The sequence below is a fragment of the Vigna unguiculata genome, chromosome 4 (assembly GCF_037176805.1).
Source record: "Vigna unguiculata cultivar grain cowpea cultivar isolate G323 ecotype 2 chromosome 4, ASM3717680v1, whole genome shotgun sequence".
Lineage (NCBI taxonomy): Eukaryota > Viridiplantae > Streptophyta > Magnoliopsida > Fabales > Fabaceae > Vigna > Vigna unguiculata.
In genome coordinates this window covers 18,995,733-19,021,185 of record NC_140795.1, presented here as the reverse complement: position 1 = coordinate 19,021,185, position 25,453 = coordinate 18,995,733, and the positions used below count along the sequence as shown (strand labels likewise).

The following is a 25,453-nucleotide window of genomic DNA, read 5'->3' as shown; positions in this document are numbered from 1 at the left end:
TTAGTATTAGTTACGCCATTCAGTTCTTTGCACTGATGAAAAAAAAGAGGTTCATTATATATATATCTACAACAAGTTCATCCACTAATATTTTATCATGGTGTTTTATGTACATGGTGGCCCATTTCCAAGCATTTGTTCCCAAATCATGAGCAAATGTTGTTGCAGCGATGTCCTCCATAAATTGTTGTGTTGACTACCCTCACTCTGCCTCACGGTTCATCATCACAGCATGAAAATTTCCTACTGGACCAAGGATAAAAGACATAGTTTCATTGCACCGTCGCATGAATGTGTGCAAGTTGAATACATCTACTTCCAGAGCCTGCCATGGTTCCATTTTCTCTACTGTAGATACCCACAAGAATAAAATTATGAGGAAGGAGACCCATTCAATGGGTCTTATTTGAAGTGTTGACAAAACTACCCTTTAAAAGTGATAATTTAATTGACGTGACTTTTCCGTCTTTATAGTCCATCTTGTTACATTGCTTTTCTACGTTTTCTACAAGCCACTCTCTCACAGTTGTCCTGTCAACCATCAACATTAAATTGCATTCATTGCATGGAAGGTCACTGTCTTACTTTTCAGGTTGCACAAAATAAGTAAAAATAATTAAACCCTGATAACGCTGTCGTTGACGCGATCAAATTAATACTACTAAACTATAGCAACTTCAGTATTGCTAAGATAGTAGTCAAGAAAATAGAAAGGGTAAAGTAACCCTAAGTCTTCTCCCAACGAACATGGAATTAATTTTTAACAAATTAGTTCTTATAAAACTATACAAATGAGTTAGTCAAATAAAATAAAAAATATAGGGGATTAAGATAAACAAAGATAGAAATAAAATTTAAAAGATAAAAAGAAATAAAAAAATAGTAAAGAAAATAGATTGATTCCATTGCTTTTTCAAAATAGATTCATCATCGGTTATCTAAAGATTATTGCTCAATTAATTATTGTTATAGATTTACAAATTAATCAATGTAAAATCTCAATTAATTTGTTGGCGTTCTCACTTTTAACCAAAGTATAGTCTTAATTAAAAGTGAGAAATTTTAGATTATCCACAGTAAATTCAACCAAAGTACAATCTTAATCAAATTTACTATGCCTAATCATGTCTATTCTTTTATCTCCTCACCAAATAAAAAGCTTAATTAATCAAAGTAAAGTCTCAATTAATTGTAGTTAGAGTAAATACCTTTAACCAAAGTAAAGTCTCAATTATTGGTAAAAACTCATTTAATCATATGAAAGTTTCTAAATAAAATCAAAGTAAAGTCTCAATTCAATTTAAAAACCCTTGGACTCATATGACCAACATGCATATAGATTTAAAATCATTACTTCTTACGTGATTTAAAGATAAAAGACATAGATGAATGAAAACCTCAACAATAATAAAAAGAACAAAGAAATTAATTGATCTAACATCAGAATCCAATTAAGAAATTACAATGGAATCAACCCAAGAAGTTTAGAACTCCATGAATGCAAAATAAAGAGAGAAGAATAGAGAAGAAAAGAGAGAGAAAGAAATTAGGCCTCCCTAAGGGTTCCTCAATTCCGACGTGCTGAGCTTCTTGGAATGCTTGGCTTGGATTTTTGTGATTTTTATAATTTCCTATTCTTGGATTTATTTTTAAGGTGTCATGAAGCTTTAAGCAATTTATTTCCACACCTCCATAAGCTCAACTTAGCTACAACTGCACTAACACACCTCAAAATATCCAAAGAACATTTATGCAACTAAAAAGCTATTTTTAACATGTTTTTGTATCTGATGCTCAATAAACCCAATTATAGGAAATCCCAATTAAATCAATCTTTGAGCACACAAATTCAATTAAAATACCCAGAATTAAACATTAAATGAGGGCAAAAGCACACACTCATCAAACCCCTTTAAAACAAGTTAAAGCAAATGAAATCTGCCATTAATATTCAACGCATAACAACTGTTGAGTTTTTGGATGCATTGAAGAGGTTCAAGAAGTAGTAAATAACATCATTTTCTTTGACCAACAACCACCTTCCACCCATTGTAATGGTGCGTTTTTCTATGTTTAATGTCTTCCAGCTACGTTACACTTTATGAAAGTAATTGGTATAAAGTCATATTTATTTTTTTCAAATCCACTCCTTACTCTCAAATGAACTAGAAACATTGTTCTAAATTAAAAAAAATGATTTAACTCATTGAATGACCATAGTGATGTTGAATGTGTGGATAAAATTAACTCATTCTGATTTTAATCTCATCCGTAGATGCAAAATGGGGAACGAGATGACCTTATATGCTTGGATGACATTACTTTACTTGATGAAGATTGTGGTCTAGGTACATCATATGGGGAGGATACCTTTGGTTTTGCTGAATTGATTAACCACACTGAGGATGGTGCTTTGCCCATAGTTGTAATGCAATTTGATCTACAAAAGACATTAAGAGTTTCTACAAGAAACATGTTGTCAAATGTGGTTTTGGGGTGCGAATTCACACCTCAAAAAAGGATGATGATGACCACTTGTGTTACCTGAAATTAGTTTGCTCAAGGGAAGGTAAGTATGTGTCCCAAATCCCACCCAAATTGAAGACCCACCCTACCCAAAGAAGACAATGTCCAGTATCCTTAACAATGGTGAGAAAACCACAAGCATGGATAGTAAGCGCTATGGTTCATAAACACAATCATGACATTAGTCCTACAAAATCAAGGTTAATACGTAGAAATAGAAGGTTGAATTTACAAGCCAAGCAAACCCTATATATTAATGACCAGGCCGGTGTACATTTGAACAAGACTTTTAAGTCCTTGGTAGGCCATGTAGGAGGTTTTGAGAACTTAGATTTCGTCAAGCGAGACACAAGGAACTACATCGGGCAACAAAGACGTGCCTTTGGGAAGGAGGGAGATGGCCAGGCTTTGATGCAACATTTATCAATAATGAGAAAGTTGAATAATTACTTCTATTATGAAATTGACATTAACGCAAAAAATATAATCATTAATGTTTTTTGAGCAGATGCAAGGAGTAGAGCTACCTAAGTGGATTTTGGTGATGTTGTCTCATTTGATACTACATACCTAACCAACAAATACGACATGCGTTTCGCACCATTTGTTGGTGTTAACCATCATGGGCAATCAATTCTACTAGGTTGTGGACTGTTGTCTTTAGAAGATACTTCAACTTTTACATGACTCTTTCAATGTTTGTTGTGGTGCATGGGGAACAGGGCACCGGATGGGATCATAACTGACCAATGCAAAGCAATGAAAAATGCTATTGCTTCTTGTATTTCACAACACCAAACATCAGTTGTGTTTGTGGCACATCATGAAGAAAGTCCAAAAAAAATTAGGTGGATTGACAACCTACAAGACCATAAAGCATGGTTTGAAACAATTGGTTTACGAGTCCACCTCCACTATTGATTTTGAGGTAGGTTGGGAATAATTCATATCCAAGTTTTCCTTACAAAATAACGAATGGCTTTCAATGCTTTACAAGGAAAGAAGTAGATGAGTTCCTTATTATTTGAAGTCACAATTTTGGGCTGGTATGTCCACCACTCAGAGAAGTGAGGGTATAAATGTCTTCTTTGATGATTTCATTAATTCTACCACAACACTCAAACAATTTGTCGTCCAATATGACAATGCTCTATGATCCAAGGTCGAGAAGGAAATTGAACCCGACTTTGGTTCGTTAAATACCACCCTACCTTGTGCCACTCAATCATTTATTGAAAGGCAGTTCCAAGAAGAATACACTCATGCAAAGCTTGCTGAAGTTCAACAAGAGCTAAGGAGTAAGATTAAATGAAATATGAAGACTTGCAAATGTGATGACATCTATTCAAAGTACATGGTTAAAGAGGAGTGCATTCGTAATGGGGAAAGTGCTGACAAAAGGTAAGTCCATCTTGGTAAGAGAAAAAAAATTCTTATTTCACCATTGCGACGTCAAACAATTTAAAATAAAAGGCCAAAGGTTAGTTTTTGTCCTTTATTATTTTAACTTGAATATGGATATGAATGAAAAACAAGTCACACAAATTCGCACTTATGCAACCACAAGTTAGCGAATAAAGTGTACACTGCAATTTAAGAGTATATATGACAAAATTAGTATTTCCAGCAGAAATTATGACTACTTCCAGTAAGGTCACAAACTTACAAAATTATAAATATTCTTCATGGCATCAAGCGGACTCTTGAAAGTATTATTTATAAAGAAAATTAATAATGGAAAATGTTTTGTTAAAAACAATTAACTTGGGTTAGCAGTAGATATGTCATTGCTTTGCACTTACAAATTGAATGAAGAACAAACATACGCATGGGTATATTTGACTTGAGTATATTCCATGATGGACAACCTTGAATATTTAAGGCCTCCTCCCAAGATAAACGTAAGTGAAAACCAAGTACTACTGCTTAGCACTTATGAAGCCATGAGTTAGCACATCAACTATGCACTGGAATTTAATAGTATATAACACAAATTATGACTACTTTCAATTACTTCACTTATTTGCTATATTATAAATATTTCCTATATTCTAAAGAAAGTGAAATATGACAGAGGTTTTGTACAAAACATTTGACATGGCTTAGCACAACTTAACTCATTGCTTAACACTTATAACCCATGGCTTACCAAATACATGACAGCGGAATTTAACATTACTCATTGTGAATCTTTTTAAGCCCTTCAATCTAGGCACCATTTATAAGATGCGCACTTCAACATAAAACGAGAATAAAACTAAATCATTCCAATCCATTCAACTTACTTCAATAAAATACAAAAATAACAAGCAAATAGTAAGGTTGGTTAACCAATTAACAATAATAATAAAATTGGTGTTCCAAACATCACTTTTATAACTTCATAATTAATCAACAACTTATATAAAAAAGGGAAGCAGAAATGTATCGCACTGTATACATAAAATGAAACTAAATTCTAACATCACTACAAACATGCAACAACTTCTAAGTAACCCACTTCCTCCTCCTGTAAGTCATAAACAAAGTTTGTATCGCTTCCTAGGTTCTTCCTTCAATCAGTAGTACAAATTAGTGCTTTCAGCTTCCTCCTTATCAAGGTGCCCACCAACCTCTTGGCCCTATTGCTGCTGAGGAGTACTTTCAACAAATTCAAACCTGTCATGCTGCCCATATTCATGAAAGTCTTCCTATCCCCCATTTTCATATGGTTATGCTAGAACCTCCTGTTTGAAATTGTTATTCCACGTATCATTCATTATTGCTTTAAACTCTGCCATTGCCTTCCGTAGTTCCAAAATATCTGCTTCTTGTTTATCTATTTCTATACTTAAATGTTCCTTGTCTTCTTTGTCGTCCTCAAATCCTATACCATATTTATCAAAAGCTTCCTTCACAAAAGGATGAGAAAGCTCAAAGTTTGATACACCAACATCCATGACAACTTGAAACATTACACCAAAAAATTACTTGAAAAATTCAAATCAATAACTACAACTAACTAATCATACAAAGTCAACTTTCATACCTTGTTCTTATTCAAAGCAGTAGTTATTTTGTCCTCAGCCACTTTCATATCCATCCATTGCAATACTCAGGGGAACATTGTCCTTGATTTTCCAATATTACATTTTGGAATCAAGCAGTGCTCAACAGACCATAACTAAAATAACTCAACAAAAAAAAAGTAACTTAATACATTTCTTCCTATTTCAAACAAAACAAATTTGAATTCAAACCAATTCATTACGAATTACTTGTAACAAGTACACACAACCAACAATGTGGAAGTGTCTCTTCTTTCCTTTCTCCATTAAGAACATGAATGCATTGCATATGCTCCCACCTAAGTATTCATAAACAGGTCCACCCCAATTGTATTCCCAAGACTACTAAGGTAATCCACAATGGTAAATACAATAGGGAAAATGGTTCCCTTGCGACTTGGACAAAGGAACTCTGATATTCGCTATAAAATATATAGCCTACAATAATCCTCCAAGGTAACTTCGTCCCTACATCTTGCTAGAAAATCATATAACATGTGAACATTAACACTTACGTTATTTAAGTTAATACTCTCACCATGAACTCTTAAACTCAGTCCCAAACAAACATCCAATAAAGATAAACAAACAACTATATTACTTATTAAAAACCCACCCCTCCTTTCAACCCACAAACTAATTAACAACTAAGAAGTTTCCTACTAAAACTTCCTTTCAACATGCTGCACCATCCAAATGGTGTCCCTTGAATCACGGACCTTTGTTCTGCACATAAATTGTTATTTAAGGAAGCAATGTACTTTGTCCGACAATAATGCCTTAAAGTCTGCACATATTCATGAACAAAACTTATGAAATGTCATTATATAAATTAATCAATAATAAAATAAATTTAATATCACACCTTAACCTCATGTTTTTTCTCACCACCACATTGACTACTGTCACTATTATCAACCATTACAGTATCGCTTATGTAAACAACTGATGTTTGTTGGTATCGTGCAGCGGAATGTTTGGCGTTTGGACAAAAACCAAGAGGGGGGTGTTTAAGTAATAAAATTAATACTTTAAATTTTTTTCGAAATTTTACCGATTAATTTAAATATCAATTCCTTCAAAAGCAATAGTAGATAAAATAAAAATATAGAGAAGCAAAAATGACACGGATATTTATACTAGTTCAGATAAAAAGATCCTACGTCCAATTGTTAATCTCTTCAAATAAAGAGATTAACTCAATCACTAACAAAAATCATATTATAATCAGATAACAAAAGAATAGGGAAAGAAAACACCTCTCTTGAAGACACAAGAGATGAACACCTTTCTCTGAATCACACAAAGAATCTTGACCTTAGCTTTCCTAGCAACAGTAGTAGCACTAAATCTCCTAGAAAACCGTCCTAGGAAAAGTTATCGGTCTACCAACACTAGGTTTTTCAAAGCTCTTTTGAGAACACTCAGAGAACTCTCTTTGCAGTCACAACACTAGCACTCTAGTTTCTCAAAAAGGTAAGTTGGAAGTAACTCTGATGTTCCTTAAATAGGGGTTTCAAAAATTGAACAGTCACGTTCAAACTGATAGGGATAATCGATTATCACTATTGATAATCGATTATTTTAGTGTATTTTCTGAAAACAAAACTTTGAGCAGATAATCAATTATTAGAGGTGATAATTGATTATTCCAGTAATTTTTACAAAAATGGAAGAGTTATGATCTGGCTGTTGATTCTAGGCTATTGTAAGTACTTTAAACATTTTACAAGATAACTTTAAACATAAAACACTTGTCTTCATAATGTCTTCCAAATGGCTTTTAGGTTTCTTTATCATCATCAAAATCTTGCTTCAGCATTTTAACTTGTCTTCTGCTTTTGCCAACAATGTCACATCTTGTCATATGTGGAAAAATAATACCTAGGCTTAGCACTTGAAAATTAAGAGGTCAGTGATAAGTCATTATTTTCCTTCATTCCACTAGCCCTTGTGTACCCATTTGACAGTTGTTCAGTACTTAATTGTTATCTTTAGTGTGTTTTCATCTGTTGGGCTTTATTGGGCCACTCTTCCAAATTTGGGTTAATTTCGCATTATTTGGCCTAATTTTCGTTTTTAATTATTTATAGATATTTGGGTGAAGCAAATTTTGGAGCTTGGACAATAATATTCAGTTCAAGAGAGTCGCCAAATCATTGCCACATCATTTCCACATCATTTCCACGTCATCAGAGTGAATGTGCCAACATTTGAGGCCTAGAGTGGCATTTTTGTAATTTTGCAGCTCATAATGGCAGTTTTGTAAATATGAGTGGCAGAGTGATGGGACCACAAGAATTAGGTTTCTCCTTGATGCAAGAGCCACACACTTCATCTTCTACCTTTCTCCAAACTCCATTTTCGCTCTCCAAGCTTCCATACAAGAGCCCCTTGCGGTTTTTCACGTGTTTGGCTTATTTTTACTGTTTTTATGCACATTTGATAGCACCCATTGAGGGTTTTACGTTTTAAATTCGTTTTCTTGCTTGGGCAGTTCGTTTTGTGGGTTTTATAGACATGGAACAACACCCATTAATGCAGTTTCGCATTTATATATGATAGCACCGTTTTGCATTTCATTGAAGCTTTGCAATCTCTCTTTTTGCTCTTAAATTTCGTTTTCAAAATTCATAAGTTAGGGTTTTTGATTTTTGATGTTCTGGTTCAGATTTGAAGTGCTTGATTCTTCCATTTTGATGTCTAGCTAACTCTATTGCATTGATTCCTTGACCAAATTGAAATGAAACCATGAGATTGTTGGTCGTTTTTGGGGTTTGATTCGAAATTGCCTCTATTTCAGGTTGTGTTTAGATGATAAACACATATTTGATGCATGCTTAATCTCAAATTCGTGTGTGAACATTAATGGCTCGTATTCATGCTTAATGTTTATGAGATTTGTCACAGCTTGCTTAAATTTGTGGGTATTAACTGTCTAAAATTTGTTACGCTTAATGATAATGAATCCATGGTAATTTTTGCTTAGTTGATTACTTAGGATTCATGAGAGCAAATTCGAATAGAACAATTAATTTGGTAATCTGTGATTGGTGGACTTTCAATTGAATCAAGGAATCATTACGTGTTCATATAATTGTTAAAATTATCTGCGAATTAAAGTTTGTTGTGAATCAGAATCTGCCAAACCCCCCTCCTTGTGTTATTATTGTGTTCATCTGGAAATTGAAGCTTTGAACAAGAACATTGGTCGTTGGGAGACGACTTGGTTCAACTGTCACATACTGCATTTTAAGTGTTTTAATTTGGTGGGGTACGGCCTCTATCAAATTTGGCGTCGTTGCTGTAACATCCCTAAGGAATATTACTTATTTTAATTAAATAAAATTCAAATCACAATAAATATTGCATTGAACATAAACTATTTCCCAAAAACGCGGGAAAATTTTAAAAGAACATAACTGGTACCATACATAATTCGAATGTACCATATCGTTATATACAAATGATATTAAAATTCAACATAAAAATATTTACATCAAAAACAAAACAGTAGAGTTTCTTTCAAAATCCCAAGTAGCCCATGCTTTCCGTCTCTAAGCAGCTCCTAGCTCACCTATCACATCATCTGCTCCCGGATAACAAATTATCCGATCATTGCCACACACACACAGATAGGGTGAGCTATGCACAATAAAAATGTAAACAGATATATGAAATAAATATGTTTTCCCCAATCCCAAAAATACATAATTAAAATCCTCATACTTTTCAAATCACCCAACCATGACCTCATAGTCCTTCATGAGTCATATGCATGAACTAGGTTTTGGGACTTCCCTGTGCTCCCACGAAAATAACTCATTCGTGGTCCAACCCTATGAGCCTATCCCGCTCATAGTCCTGCCCTACAGACTCCTCGCATGTAGTATAAACATCCAAGTCTCATAACTTGAACCCTGGCACTCACGCAATCACCATACTATGGACTCCTCGCCCAATAGTAGCCGACGGGAACATCACAGTTCCTTCCCCATCGTGCGCTCGACACATGCAATCACCATACTAAGGACTCCTCACCCATTAGTAGCCGACGGGAACTCAACCAGTTCCATGCCCATCATGTGTCCAACCAACGAGCACATCCCAGACCCCTATTGGACTTAGTCCTTCAAGCCCAAACATCACACCACATGCATATACAATCTATCCTTATGAGATACAACTAAAACACACTCACAAGCACATAGAAACATAAAAGTTCGCATAAACTCGCTTAGGCTAGGGACCTCTCGCCCAAGCTAAGCCCTCAGCCTTGCCTAGGCTAGCTCACCTTGCCTGAGCGAGCTTAAAACAACAACAACATCAAGTTATCTAGCTTAGGCGAGATCCTCTCGCCTGTGCGAGTCACACCTTCCCCCAAAACAACATACAGACCTCGCCTAGACGAGGAACCACTTAAACAACGTCATTTCTCATCGCGACCTCGCTCAGGCGAATGTCTCTCGCCTGAGCGAGACTGAGTCACTCAAAACACCAATACTTCTCGCCTGGGCGAGATATCGCGCTCAAAAGCGCCCAAATTTCCTCGCAATCTCGCTTAGGTGAACTGTCCCTCGCCTGAGAGAGACTAAGTCGCTCAACACCAAACCAAGGTCGCCTGGGCGAGCAGCGCGACCGAAACCAGACGTGAGGTTCTACAACTCTCGCCTAGACGAGATAAACTCGCTTGGGCAAGACTTGCAGAGTTCCCTCACTGTCACACACGCATTTTACCCAAAACAATGTTAATTCATGCCCAAAATTGTACCACAAACCAGTCAATCGATACCAATATAATTATAATGGCAAATGCCATTCAGAATCATCCATTCCAACCCACTATACCACCAATTGCGAATATAAGACTAAAAGTATCCAAAACTCTCATCCCACAACCTATTCCACATACATAATCAAACATCCAAATTCCACATATCTCCATTTCACAATCACAACACATAGAATGCGAAATTGACACCATTCAGAATTCAATTAAGAAGCAATAATCCATAATCATAAGACAAACATCAATTAATACACAACACACAGAGACAGCTCCCTTAACTTGAAAATTTGATTGAAATTGGGAAGAAGATTGGTTTTCCTTGGTTTGCCAATGAAGTGCCACCGACTCCCTCTCAATTCAACCCCTTTTTCGCACCCAAACCTCACCTCTCAACCTCAATTTCGTGCTCTCTCTACAATAGGTCACCACAGATGCTAAACCCCTTCCCTTAAGTTTTGGGTTTTATAGGTGCCTTTAAGAGGGTTTTTAAAAATAAAACGAGTTTTAGGTTTTGTGGGTTTTAATTCCTCTTCAATGTTACTTATTTGGTAATTTCCCAACCCCCTTGGGTGCCCCATTCTGCTAGACTTTTCTTTACCCCTTCACATTCATACCACAATGATTAGTTAGCAAAAATAAAGCTTATTCTTTGCCCACCAAGGTTTGAACCCATGACCTTCCACTCATAAGGCCAAAGCACAACCATTATGCCAATTCACATTTGATGATATACACAATCAACATAAGTTTACATTTCAAATTCCACACTTTTACATATTATTAAAAATAAATCATAAAACAACAACACATAATTGGCAAACATAGGACTCGAACCCAAGTCCTCTCATACAATCAAGTACTCTCAACCACTTAAGCTAGTACTTTTCCACACCATAACTATCAGAATTTAATGTCATAAAGGCTCTCACTACCCGTATTTATAATTATTTATTTATTTAATTAATTAATTTTCACAGTTCTTACAGGAAATATTTTTTCCCACCTAACATAAATTCAAACCAATCAAAGTAATAAACTCAATAACAATTGTGATGTACGAACACTATACATATACAATGCAAGCTCACTAGACATCATATGTGCAAAAACAATACATTGGCTTACCACTTAACAACTGATAGGTTACAAAATTTTTTGTTTTCCAACCTACCTAACCTCAATCAAATGAAAGTGATTACCAACTTTGATGTGCGAAAACTATACATATTCAATCTCAACTCATTAGTGCAAACAAAACAACATGTGTGCAAAAGTAATACCCTGCCTTAGCACTTAAATACTAACAGGTTAGCATATATTTTCATTCCCACATTACATACATTCAAACCAATGCGTTGCAAACCAATCTGACTTCCTATAACAAATTAACCTTGCAAACCAATATCCCAATTAATCACTTCCAATAACAAAAATAAATTTATATTACATCAAGTCTATTTACCTTATGTAAGACCCGGGAAAAATTAGACTAAAAGAAAACACATGGAAAAAAAATTATAGTTTGATTAATATTGTTGAATTATTTAATTTAATTAGGTTATAAATTTATTAAATATGGAATAATTATTATTTAAGTGATGGTTGTATTTTATTTAATTAAATGAGTTATTAAAGTTGCTATTTATCTAATTTATGGAATTATGGTTTATGGAGTATAAGTGTTTTAATACTTATAATGCATGTTATGTGTTGTTTGAAGCTTTACCTTATTTCTTCTCTTTATTTTGTTGATTGGTGCATGAGGATTTAATGAATATACTTGATATATCCTTCTTCTTTTTGATGGCCTGCATGTGTGATTGTTTTCTTTTCATTCACACTGTTGCAACAAGTTTTTTTCATGAGATTAACTCTTCTACCTCTCCTTTTTTATTTACGTGAATGTGGTGACGAGTTATTAGCTTTCCTCTTTCTTTTTTTTGATATCATGTGTATTGATGTGGGTGCAGTACAAGATTTTATATTTCAATGAGGCCAAGGATTGATTGAACACTTGCTTGTACATGAGCTATTTATTTTGGTGCAGCCACCTTTCCTTTTCTTTATCTCGTTTTGAGGCACTACCCATTTTTCTACACTGCACACTTTTCATAAATGGCGATTTCTACTTCGTTAACCGTTGGATCGAGCTGAAAGTTTAGCAGTTTATCCTTAACACATAGTTCTTGACTTTGACCGGTCGGATCTTGAATCAAAGCTCTATAGTGAGAGCAGTTTTTATCACAAGGTCCTTGTAGTTTGGTTGTTGACAACATTGACCTTTGTTGTTTGTTTGATGCATAACTTTCTCTATAGTTATTCAATTAAGCTGGTTTTTGTTGCATTTGATTCTTGATTCAATCATCTTTAATTTGAATATAAATACATAATTTTTGGAGTTTTACACAAGCTGCAGTTTTACTTATAAAATCCCAAATCATTTGCCTAATGTGTTGTTAAGTTGGATTGGATAAAAAATATAAGAATTAGTTATGTTGCAAGAGAGAGAGATGTAAGTGAGGATTTTGAGGCATGAAGGTGTGCAAGGTTGTGATTCACAGTGGGAGAGTGACGTGAATAAAGAGGTTATGTGATTGGTGATTTTTTCTTGGTTTGTATGGCTTGCATGGTTATGTAGTTTAAACATTGGTTTGAGGATACTTATTTGATTGTTATGTTATATTGTGTTTGAATGAATGTCACTCGTTGGGTTCATTGTATGAATGTATTATTTGATAAGTTGATGGGTTTATGTTATGGTTTATTTTCCATGCATGTGATGGTGTATATTTTGTTGGCAATATGTAATTCTCATGGGTTGCATTATGGGAGTGTTTTGCCTTGTTGAGACTCTTGGTGGAATTAAATGTTGTGTGAGGTTTTCCGTACCTAGGAACCCAGTGAAGACTCTTTTGCCTGTGTGAAAAAGTGGAAAAGGTTATCTTGTCTTGTGTGAAGCAGTGGTAGAGGATTGGTTTGAGTGTTGTACCCTCTCGCCTGAGTGAAGCAGTGGGGAGGGGGTAGATGTTTCACCTTATTTCGGCTCGTTGCGAGTATAGTGCCGGTGTGCGATGCATTGACATTTTTACTCATAATTCCTTGAGGAATAAGGAAGACAGTCTGACTGCGTTAAGTGGGACGTATCGAACCATAAAGCTTGATTATGATCACTATATTTGAAGATTTAAGATGAATGTGTGATGCTATGTTTGGTTTAGTATGATTGTTTGGATTTCGGGTTTGTGTGTTCAAACGAAGGATGGATTGTGATCATAATGTTTTCGTGTTACTTGAATGCGACATTGAGTATTATTGGACATGTTTTATTTGCTAAATTTCTTTTATGAATATCATTGTTTATGGTTAGCTTACCCCTATTTGTTTGTTTGTGTGTTTGTTGTATGTGCGATGATCGTTTAACGTGTGTGTTATACAGGAGCAGATGATATTGTAGATAATCTTGGCATGGAGTAGATGGACGAGAGGCTGGGGTAGACTCGGGAGTTTTTATAATATATTTAGTTATTTGAAATCAGATACTAAAAATTATGTAATTTTCTTTTGATCGCAAATGTTATTTGATGTTTTTGATAAAGTGACGGTTTGAACTATGTAATTTAAATTAAGTTAAAAGTTTTTATTAGTACATTTTCAATGTTAATTCTTTTTTCCACTAAATGCAAAAATTTTCTAATGTTCCGTGACATCCCAAATTTGGGGTGTTACACCTTACCCCACTTCCCATAATGGGTTGGGTTCAACAATGGCTTTGCTTACCTCTTCACCAATGTAGAGCCACAACACAATGAAAAAGACCAATCCTTTAGATTCTGATTCAGAGTGATTCTTTTCAACAATAGACCTTCCTCTTCCGCTGTTCAACAACACTATAACAAAAAAAATCCAAACTTTATCAAATATTCTCCAAAAAGCAAAACAAAAAGGCCTCATTTCCACAAACAACACGAAATACCAGGACTTTGTTGCAGTGGGTAAACCAAATATTTTTTGTGCACCACCAACAGAGAAATCACCAACCCCGTCGAAAAGAAACTTGGGGGAGGGAGGAAAAACAAACTTGGAGGATGGAGGAAGAAAAAACTTGGAGGGTGGAGGAAGAACAAACCTGAGGGATGGAGAAAGAAGAAATTGCTCTCCACTTCTCTCACGAGCTCCACTATTCTCTCTCCTTACTCTTTACCCACTTCTGTCACGAATCAACCTCCCTTTCTCGCGCGCTGTCTTTGACAAACATGGTCAATGTGGAAATTGTGTAAAAAAAAATTAAAAAAACCTTGCAAGGTCAAGTTGTGAGAGAAGTTGTCACTTTTTGGTTGTTACTATATCATTTTTCAACTTAAAATCATAAAGCCACGTCATGGGAACACGTCATGGGGTAAGAAAAGGGTTAAATGATGAGGATCATTGTATCACTATTTTTTTTCTCTCACTCTCATTGCATCCACATGATAATAGGAAAAACAAATGGGTTTAAATTTTTTGAATCTTAACCAAATGTCAAATAACACAAAATGGAAGAAATATTTATTGGTTAAGGTTAGGGTTTTTGGGAGAGGAGAGAAAATGGGAGATTTAAAAGCAGAGATAACCCGGGGGAGGGAAGGAAGAGGCTGCAAGAGAAACACAGGTTGGAAGAACCAATCAAGGTAGAGAAGCTTGACCTTGTCTTTATGTTGATTCTTTTATCTTTTGTATTTAATGAATGAGACTTTGAAGGGTGTGCATAAGTGTATGAGTATTGTTCATGTTGTTGTTTTGTTGCTGAATTGTGACCATATCCTTGAGGTTGAGTACCACCATTTTCTTAGTATGCTTCGAGCGATGCACGAATCAGTGGATTGTCCGAAGTTGGTGTAGGTGGGGCTTCCAAATGTCGTTCTGTGGCCGCATATGGGTGTCCAGGTTTTATGGGATGCTCTCCATTTGGGGTGGGTTGGGTAGTGCAACTTCTATTCTCCTTAATAACCTACACCATGTAAGGCCCGCTAAATTCCTTTTTCCTTTTCTGCCCTAAATTAAAAGGGTTGCCCTAATGTAATGGGCCTAAGGGCTAGCCTAATAGGGATTCAAACCCTAATCTACCCTAATTCCATTCTTTCATTCACTTTTCAGAAAACACGTTCCACCTTGCCTCCTTTGAGTAGTCGCAACTCTTTGCTAGTGTTAGCTGTCAACCTTCTTCCAGATAGCTCAAGTCAGGTTTCTGCTCCACGTATGTCATTCCTCAGCTCATGATTCCCCTTTTTTGGGCTTATTTCCATTTTTACCGTTAGGGTTTGGTAGTAACTCGTTCCTTTTTTCTGTTTTACCGTTTATTCCAACTTTTTGGCCATCCTTAGGACAATCGTGCTCACTGTGTGCATGTCGGAGTGTTCCGCTAACTTGTTTTCCAGGTACGGGAGGTTAGGGTTTGCCCTTTCTTTTGTGTTATGCTGATTGTGCTACTGTTTCATCATTTTAATATGCTTGGTGTGTTGATGCGAACTTGTGTATGGTAGTATTCAGCCATTTGTCACCTGTTGAGTGTTTATGCACGAGAGAACAATGGTGAGCACTGGTTTCCTCGCCCAAGCGAGCATGTGTCGCCTAGGCGAGATCAATAGAGGCTCGCCCAAGCTGCTTCACGCGAGTGGTCGCTCAGGTGACTCACGTTGCTGTTGAGCGAGCGAGCATCTCGCCCAAGCGAGAGGGGTCCCGCCTAATCGAGATCCCGTGTGAGGCTACTGTTCCCCTTTTCGAGCCCTCTCCTAGGCGAAGGAGGCTCGCCTAAGCTAGAGCCTCTTGCCTGAGCCAGAGCCTCGCGCCTGAGCGAGACCCTTCAGCCTGAGCGAGGAGCCGAGTGAGGTAGTGTGATGTGTGATTGTTTCCTTGAATCTTGAATTGTTAATGCTTGCTTGGATTTGACTATTTTGTTAAATGCATGAGACAAATAAATATGCATGAGTGATGTGATTCATGAATTGTGAATAATGGGTTTGACATGAACTTAGCATGTGATCTTAATGAAGAGGTTGGTATTAAAGTGGAATGGTAACGAGATGAGTTGGAATGGTATATTCATGGATGGAGTATGATGAATTGGTATGGATTGATCTGGAACCTGAAAGGGATTGGTTATAAAGGGACTGACTCTTGTGGTGAGAGTAACAGGAGGCCTAAAACTCATTAAGGGCTAACCTTATGCGTGAGGTATTGATTCATCGTAACACTTGTAACACAGCTCGGGGGTGAGCAGAGGTATCAACCACAAGTGCAAGCATCCGCTGAATCCGACCAGATTATATATATCCAGATGAGTCGAGTCAGGGTCTAGTGTATTGCTTGATAAAGTCATAACATGTGGGGTGATTTATAAATACTGCTTGAATTGGGTGATAGTATGTGATTGCATGATAATTGATTTCTACACTAGCTTACCCTACTATTGGTGTTGTATGTTCTGTGGTGTGGTATTTTCTTTTACAATGATCATCAACTTGTTGATGTGAGTAGAGGTGAGAACTCCCCGAAATAATCAGGGTGATGAAGGTTCCGCTGCATAGTCCGCTTGGACTAGATCTGTATCTTGATGGGGTTGTCGGTTGGATGTTGTAACTAGTTTGCTTTGGCATCGTGGTGTTCCTAGTATCTTGTAGGGGTTGTGTTTAATAGCCCAGAACTGCGCTGTTATACTATTTGTGCGTGAGTTTCTTTAAATTACGCTTATTAATTAAATGGGACGTTACATTTATGGTATCGGAGCGGTCATTCCTTAGGTCTGTGGACTTGGATGTCTGCTTAGCTTTCTCTATGTCTTTCTGAGTGTTCCAGTTAAATTTCTTGTCTTATCAAGCCTAACGAAGTGATTTTCTGTGTGCCAATGAACAATGGCACATTCTCGTAAGACTCCACAATCCTCTAATGGTGACATACCCGATATCTTAGGGCAATAGAGGCGATGGTAGCTACTATGACACAGCAACAGATAGCGTCGCTCGAGCAACAACAGCTAGTGATGCAGCAGATGGGGGCTGCTAGGGTCGCTACTGAGGATGCTCATTGGTAACAAATGGAAGCCCTCCGGCAGCTGGAAGAGAACAGGACAGTTGCACCTGTTTTTGGTCCCGAGCCACAACCGATAGTTAGGGAGTGGAGCCTAGAAGATTTTCTGAAGCATCATCCGGTGAAATTTCACGGTAGAGTCAGCCCAGATGCAGTAGACCAGTGGCTGAAGGATATAGAGAGGATCTTCGATGCGAAGATGTGCCCGGTAGAGAACCGATTATCATTTGTTGTATACATGCTAACCGGTGAGGCGAAGCATTGGTGGATTTGCATGAAGTCCATCATGGAGGAGAGGGAGGAGTCGTCACATGGGAGGCTTTCAGGGGGAAGTTCCTCTCAGAGTATTTTCCCAACAGCAGCGTGAGGTATGCCAAAGAGGTGGAATTCCTCTAGTTAACTCAGGAAGGGAAATCGGTGACTAAGTATGCTGAGAAGTTCAAACACCTCAAACGCTTCTACACTCTACAGCTCGACAAGGAATGGAGATGCCGCAAGTTTGAGAATGGTGTCCGCGGTGATATTCGTTTGATGGTGGCTCCCTTATCCATTAAGGACTTTGCCGCTTTGGTAGAGAAGACCAGAGCGATGGAGAAGATGAAACATGAAGTAGAAGGTCAGCGCCCTCAGCAGCCACAGGAACCACAGAGGATTGGTGGACCATCTGGGTCCAAACCCAGACATGAGGAGCGGAGGAGGCAATATGATAGACCCCACCTTCAGTCTTAGGGCTCTAGGAGTTTCCCTCCCTAGTAGGGCTGAGTACAGTGTTATATATGTGGATGCCCTCACCTGAGGAACGCTTGCCCGTGTATGGAGTGTTACTGCCGGTGCAACAACTGTGGCAAGGAAGGCCACTTTGGGAAGGACTGTCCCACCATTGCTAGGGCAGTGACACAGCCTCCAGTTCAGACACCCCACCAGCATCAGCAGAGGGACAAAGGCAACAAGCCTCAGGCGACGGGCAGGGTGTTCGACATGACAGGGACGAAGGCGGCAAGCTCAGGTAACTTGGTTATTGGTTATTGTGTGATCGCTGGTGCTAGTTGTTGTGTGTTATATGATAATGGAGCGACACACTCCTTTGTGTCAAATGCTTGTATGGAACGTTTGGGTCTGCTGGTGTGCGAGCTGCAGTGTGAGCTTGCGATGTCTACTTCGGCGTCGGGTTTTGTCAAGACGTCGTCCTTATGTGCTAGGTGTTCGGTGGAGGTAGAGGGACGCAGGTACAAGGTGAATCTAATCTGCTTACCTCTACAGGAGTTGGAGGTAATCTTAGGGATGGATTGGCTCTCTGCCAATCGAATTCTTATAGATTGTCGAGAGAAAAGATTGTTGTTTCCTAACTCAGAGGAGCCTGAGTTTGTATCTCCTTAGGGAGTGGTGAAGGAGATTCAGAGTGGCGCACAATGCTTCATAGTCTTCGCTCATATGGAGGTAGAGAAGGAAGAAATGTTAGTTATACCGGTGGTGCACGAGTTTGTGGATGTGTTCCCGGACGAGGTATCGGGGTGGTGATAACTCAATTTCTATACCTTCATATTGAAGCTTATTGCACTCATTTGCCATTTTTAGTTTCCTTTATCTTTCATCATAGCTTAAAAATGTGATATTTTAAAGTTGTCTTCAAAAGCTGCAGTATCGCCTGGCGGTATTTATTACCGCCCGGCGCTTCTTAAAGGATCATTTTCCACTGTCACGTTCCCGCCTGGCGCTATCCTTCTTTCGCTAGGCGCTGGCGGAAAAACGCTAATTTTTCAGCACTGACCTTTGCTTCTTGTTCTGATCATAACTCTCTCTACAGGTGTCCAAATGAGTTGGTTCTTGTTGCGTTGGATTCTACACTCAAAGAGCTTTAATTGAAGTGGTAGAACGCAATTTTTGGAATTTTGTGCGAGATGCAGTTTCCTCTGGAAGATGGCAGCAGTTACAAAGGCAAAAACCACCTCATGTTTTCGTTGAAAACTTGGTGCATTTAGCAAAGCCTTGAGCAGACCCTTTCTTCACCTAATGGGCCTCTTCTCTGCACATGGAATAGCCCAAAAAAGGGAGCTGATCTAGGGTTGGCCATCATTGCCACATCAGCAGACAAAACAGAAGAAAAATTCTGTTTGGACTGGCAGCACACATACTGAAAAAGCAGGATCAGCTTTTGGCAGCTTTTGGGGGACAGAATGTTGGGAGGAAATTGGAGAGGCAATTTGGTGCAGAGGGGAGGGGGCTGAAATGGAAAAAAGAAGGGACACAGAGAGACCTCATCTTTACACAGTTTTCTCGTTTTTCAGAATTAAGAAAAAGAAAATAGCAACGCATGTAACTCAGTTTTTCTCGAAGCTTTTGTGCAATTTTCTTTTCAGTGGAAGAGTGTAATGGTTAATACACTCGGGTAGCTTTTCAATTTTTTTCTCTGAAGTTTTTCTTATGCTATGAGAATGAATGTTCATCAATTTCTTCTAGCTTTCTATTGCAATTTCCAGTTTAGGAACGAAGTAATCTTACTCTCGGGTAGCCATAGTCCCTCGTATTATACTTATTTCTCACTGTTCCATTGCCTCTGATTTTCTTGATCTTCACCTCATTTTTAGTGCTACATTCTAGGTTTGTATGTGTTTTATCTAGTAGTGCTGAGATCAATGGTTGACTTTGCACAATGAACTCCAATCCAGTGTTAATCTATGATTTTCTGAACTACTATTTCGACCACTGGTTCTGCACTATTTTACCATGCTATTTACTGCCTTTTTCATCTTTTTGAGCACTGGATTGGAGAACTTGCTATTTTGTTGATGCTTTTCTTTTGATATCTACTTTTACAGTTTAGTTTGATCATGCATTTCACTTAATCTGTGCTGCACTTTACATTCCAATCTTGCCTTTTTATTTTCCCAGTTTTACTGAAAGTAGTACCTATTTTGTTCTCTGTTACACATTTCTCTTTTTAGTTAAATTCTGTTTTGATGTTGCATTTGTGATTTCATTAAATTGACTGCATAGTACTTGTTTTTTTTTTCTCTTGGTTTTTTTTATTTTATTTTCAATTTCCATTGCACCTTAGTTTGACTGTTACAGAGCTCATTTCACAGTCCTGGTTTAGTTGCATTTTTGTTTTCTAGTTTCACAGTCTGTATGTAGTGTTAATTGCATTTTAATTATTTTAGTTATTACTACTTTCTGTTCTTACTTCTGAAAATCCTCAAAAATCTATCTTTCAACACAATCAATGAACTCATTGCATTGACTCCATCCTTGGACTGACCTGAGTTGATCCTTATACTGCATTAGTAAAGGGTGATTAATTCAGTTTGTTTGGAACAGTTTAGGCGACAAAATCTGTCTACCAGGTGGCCTCCCAATAGAGAGGTAGAGTTCTTTATCGATCTAGTACCAAGAACCGACCTAGTATCGATGTCTCCATACCGTATGGCTCCAGCGGAGTAGGTGGAACTCAAAAAACTGATTGAGGAGCTGATGAAGAAGCAGTTCATCTGACCCAGTACTTTGCCTTGGGGAGCACCAATGTTGTTGGTGAAGAAGAAGGACGGGAGTTCACGTCTGTGTGTGGACTACAGGCAGTTGAAGAAGATGATAATCAAGAATAAGTACCCTCTCTCGAGAATTGATGACTTGATGGATCAGCTGCATGGGTCATCAGTGTTCTCGAAGATAGATCTACAGTCAGGATATTATCAGATATTGGTGAAGGCCGATGATGTGCAGAAGACGGCCTTTAGATCCAGATATGGCCACTATGAGTACGTGGTTATGCCTTTTGGTGTGACCAATGCTCCGGCTGCGTTCATGGACTACATGAACTGGATTTTCAGACTGATCTTAAATAAGTTCATCGTGGTCTTCATAAACGACATTCTCATATATTCTAATACTCAGGAGGAGCATGCTGAACATCTGAGGTTGGTGCTTAGTGTCCTAAGGGAGAAGCAATTGTATGTCAAGTTGTCCAAATGCGAGTTTTGGATGGATGAACTTCAGTTTTTGGGCCATGTAATATTTGCGCACGACATTGTAGTGGATCCGGCAAAGGTCAAGGCAGTGGTTAAGTGGGAAAGTCCCAAGTCAGCAATAGAGATCAGGAGCTTCGTGGGTTTAGCAAGCTACTATAGGAGATTCATTGAGGGATTCTCCAAGATAGTGGCGCCCCTGACGCAACTCACACGGAAGGACCAACCTTTCACTTGGACAGATAAGTGTGAGGAAAGTTTCCAAGAGCTGAAGAGAAGATTGACCAGCGCTCCGATACTAGTGATCCTGGATGTTAGGAAGCCTTTCGAGGTCTATTGTGACGCCTCCCATCTCGGACTTGGTTGTGTGTTGATGCACGAGAAGAAGGCTATGGCATATGCCTCGAGACAACTCAAGGTGCGTGAGAGAAACTACCCCACTCATGACTTGGAGTTGGCGGCCATAGTATTTGCCTTGAAGATCTGGAGGCACTACCTTTATGGTGCAGAGTTTCGGGTGTTCAGCGACCACAAAAGCCTTAAGTATTTGTTTGATCAGAAGGAGCTGAACATGAGGCAGAGGAGGTGGATGGAATTCCTGAAGGACTATGATTTTGAACTGCTATATCATTCGGGGAAGGTGAATGTAGTGGCTGATGCATTGAGTAGGAAGACTGTACATGCTGCACACCTTATGATTAAGGAGGTGGAACTACTAGAGCAGTTTAGAGATATGAAGTTGCAGGTGAAGTTGGGTCCGAGTCCATTAGGTGTAGTACCTTAACTATATCTAATGATTTCTTGGATTCAATTAGGGAGAGGCAACTATTGGATGTCAGCTTGAACCGAGTACGAGAACAACTTGGGATAGATGAGGCAAAGGATTTTGCTTTGGGTAATGATGGCATACTGCGGTTACAGAGCAGAGTGTGTATACCTGATGATGCTGAGGTAAAAAGGTTAATCCTTGAGGAAGGGCATAAGAGTCGTCTTAGCTTGCATCCTGGCATGACTAAGATGTACCAGGATCTCAAGGAATCCTTCTGGTGGCAGGGAATGAAGAAGGATGTTGCACAATTTGTATCCGCTTGTTTGACATGTCAGAAGACGAAGGTGGAGCATCAAAGACCCGGTGCGAATCTACAACCCTTGGAGATACCAGTGTGGAAATGGGACAGTATCTCCATGGATTTTGTGACCCATTTGCCACGGACTTTTAGGGGGCATGATACAATATGGGTTATAGTGGACCGATTGACTAAGAGTGCTCACTTCTTGGTGATGAACTTGAGGATGTCCATGGCAAAGTTGGCCCAACTGTACATCAAGGAAATTGTAAGACTGCATGGAGTACATTCGAGCATTGTATCAGACAGGGATCCTCGGTTTACATCACGATTTTGGCAAACCTTACAAGATGCTTTTGGAACCAAGTTGACCATGAGGACGATCCAGTCACTTGAGGACTTATTACAGACATGTATACTGGATCACTTGGGAGCTTGGGATGAAGTGTTACCGTTGATTGAGTTTACCTACAACAACAATTTTCATGTGAGCATTGGCATGACGCCATATGAGGCTCTTTATGGCAGAAAGTGTAGGACCCCTCTCTGTTGGTATCAAGATGGGGAGGCAGTGCTTGTTGGACCAGAGTTATTAGAACAAACCATCGAGAAGGTGAGAATGGTGAGGAGCAAAATACAAGCTTCTCAGAGTAGACAGAAGGCTTACGTTGACCGTAGAAGGAGACCTTTAGAGTTTGCAACTGGGGATCATGTGTTCTTGAGAGTGACCCGAACCACTAGCGTGGGAAGGGCTCTCTGCTCAAGAAAGCTTTCGCCCAAGTTTCTTGGTCCTTATCAGATCTCTAGGAGGATTGGACCAGTGACATATGAGATAGCTTTGCCTCCTCAATTGGCAAACCTTCATCTGATGTTCCATGTGTCAACTGAGGAGGTATGTGTTTGATCTGGCTCATGTGTTGGAATCTGAGGATATACAGATCAGAGAGGATCTTACTGTGGAAGTGCCACCGATTGCCTTGGAGGAGAGTCGAGTTAAGGAACGTAGAGGAAAACTGGTCAATCTTGTCAAAGTTATCTGGGATCGGAGGACTGGTGACTCTACTTGGGAGTTAGAGGAGGATGTGAGGAAATCACACCCGCATCTTTTTACCTGGTAAGTTTTCATTTTCGAGGTTGAAAATTTTCTTGTTGGGGAGAATGTAAGGCCCACTAAATTCCGTTTTCCTTTTCTGCCCTAAATTAAAAGGGTTGCCCTAATATAATGGGCCTAAGGGTTGGCCCAATGGGGATTCAGACCCTAATCTGCCCTAATTCCATTCTTTCATTCAATTTTCAGAAAACATGTTCCTCCTTGCCTCCTTTGAGCAGTCGCAGCTCTCTGTTAGGGTTAGCTGTCAACCTTCTTCAAGCTAGCTCAAGTCAGGTTTCCGCTCCACCTAAGTCATTCCTCAGCTCATGATTCCCCTTTTCTGGGCCTATTTCCATTTTTACCATTAGGGTTTGGTAGTAACTCGTTCCTTTTTTCTGTTTTACCGTTTATTCTAGCTCTTTGGCCATCCTTAGGACAGTCGTGCTCACTATGTGCGTGTCGGAGTGTTCCGCTAGCTTGTTTTCCAGGTACTGGAGGCTAGGGTTCGCCCTTTCTTTTGTGTTGTGCTGATTGTGCTACTATTTCATCATTTTAATATGCTTGGTGTGTTGATGCGAACCTGTGTATGGCAGTATTGAGCCATTTGTGACCTGTTGAGTGTTTGTGCACGAGAGGATAGTGGTGAGCACGTGTTTTCTCGCCTAAATGAGCAAGTCTCGCCTAGGCGAGATCAATAAAGGCTCACCCAAGCTACTTCACGCGAGTGGTCGCTCAGGCGACCCACGTTGCTCTTGAGCGAGTGAGCATCTCGCCCAACCGAGAGGGGTCTCGCCTAAGCGAGATCCCGCGTGAGGCTACTGTTCCCCTTTTCGAGCCCTCACCTAGGCGAAGGGGGCTCGCCTGACCGAGAGCCTCTCGCTTGAGCGAGACCCTTCAGCCTAAGTGAGGAGCTGGGCGAGGCAGTGTGATGTGTGATTGTTTCCTTGAATCTTGAATGGTTAATCCTTGCTTTAATTTGAGTATTGTGTTAAATGCATGAGACAAATAAATATGCATGAGTGATGTGATTCATGAATTGTGAATAATGTGTTTGACATGAACTTAGCATGTGATCTTAATGAGGAGGTTGGTATTAAAGTGGCATGGTAACGAGATGAGTTGGAATGGTATATTCATGGATGGAGTATGATGAATTGGTATGAATTGATCTGGAACGTAAAAAGGATTGGTTATATAGATTGATGTCGTGTGTGTGTGTGTATATATATATATATATATGCATGATAGGTCTTTCTTGATTGAACGAACATGATTGGTTGATGGTCAGTGCATATATCCTTGAGATCTCTAGGTGGGATCTAAGGGTCGTGCTTTAGTGGTCGGGATGTAATTCCATGGCCCCTGTTAGTGGGTGTCCATGGTGGTGCCCCATCTATATCGTCTGGTAAGTATTCAAGGTAAGGTTGCATCCTGACACTCTAAGGAGTCAGTTAGTGTCACTTAGAGCGGACGGACTCTTGTGGTGAGAGTAGCCGGAGGCCTAAAACTCTTTAAGGGCTAACCTTGTGCGTGAGGGATTGATTCATCGTAACACTTGAAACACATAGCTCGGGGGTGAGCAGAGGTATCAACCACAAGTGCAAGCATCCGCTGAATCCGACCAGACTATATGTATCCAGATGAGTCGAGTCAGGGTCTAGTGTATTGCTTGAGAAAGTCATAACATGTGGGGTGATTTATAAATACTGCTTGAATTGGATGATAGTATGTGACTGCATGATAATTGATTTCTACTCTAGCTTACCCTACTATTTGGTGTTGTATGTTCTGTGGTGTGGTCTTTTCTTTTGCAATGATCATCAACTTGTTGATGTGAGCAGAGGTGAGAACTCCCCGAAATAATCAGGGTGATGGAGGTTCTGCTGCATAGTTCGCTTGGACTAGATCTGTAT

At 38.8% G+C, this 25,453-nt stretch overlaps 1 protein-coding gene across 1 annotated transcript; it reads left to right on the top strand.

The window, feature by feature from the left end:
* The first annotated feature begins 18,237 nt into the window (after positions 1-18,237).
* LOC146886901 (uncharacterized) lies at positions 18,238-24,158 on the top strand. The gene is made up of 12 exons (XM_085671926.1): positions 18,238-18,693; positions 18,802-18,927; positions 19,568-19,700; positions 21,077-21,183; positions 21,313-21,497; positions 22,199-22,334; positions 22,437-22,560; positions 22,630-23,162; positions 23,250-23,342; positions 23,389-23,564; positions 23,957-24,028; positions 24,134-24,158. Exons 1-12 carry the CDS (start codon positions 18,238-18,240, stop codon positions 24,156-24,158), a joined length of 2,166 nt encoding a protein of 721 aa, XP_085528052.1.
* Positions 24,159-25,453: the final 1,295 nt, after the last annotated feature.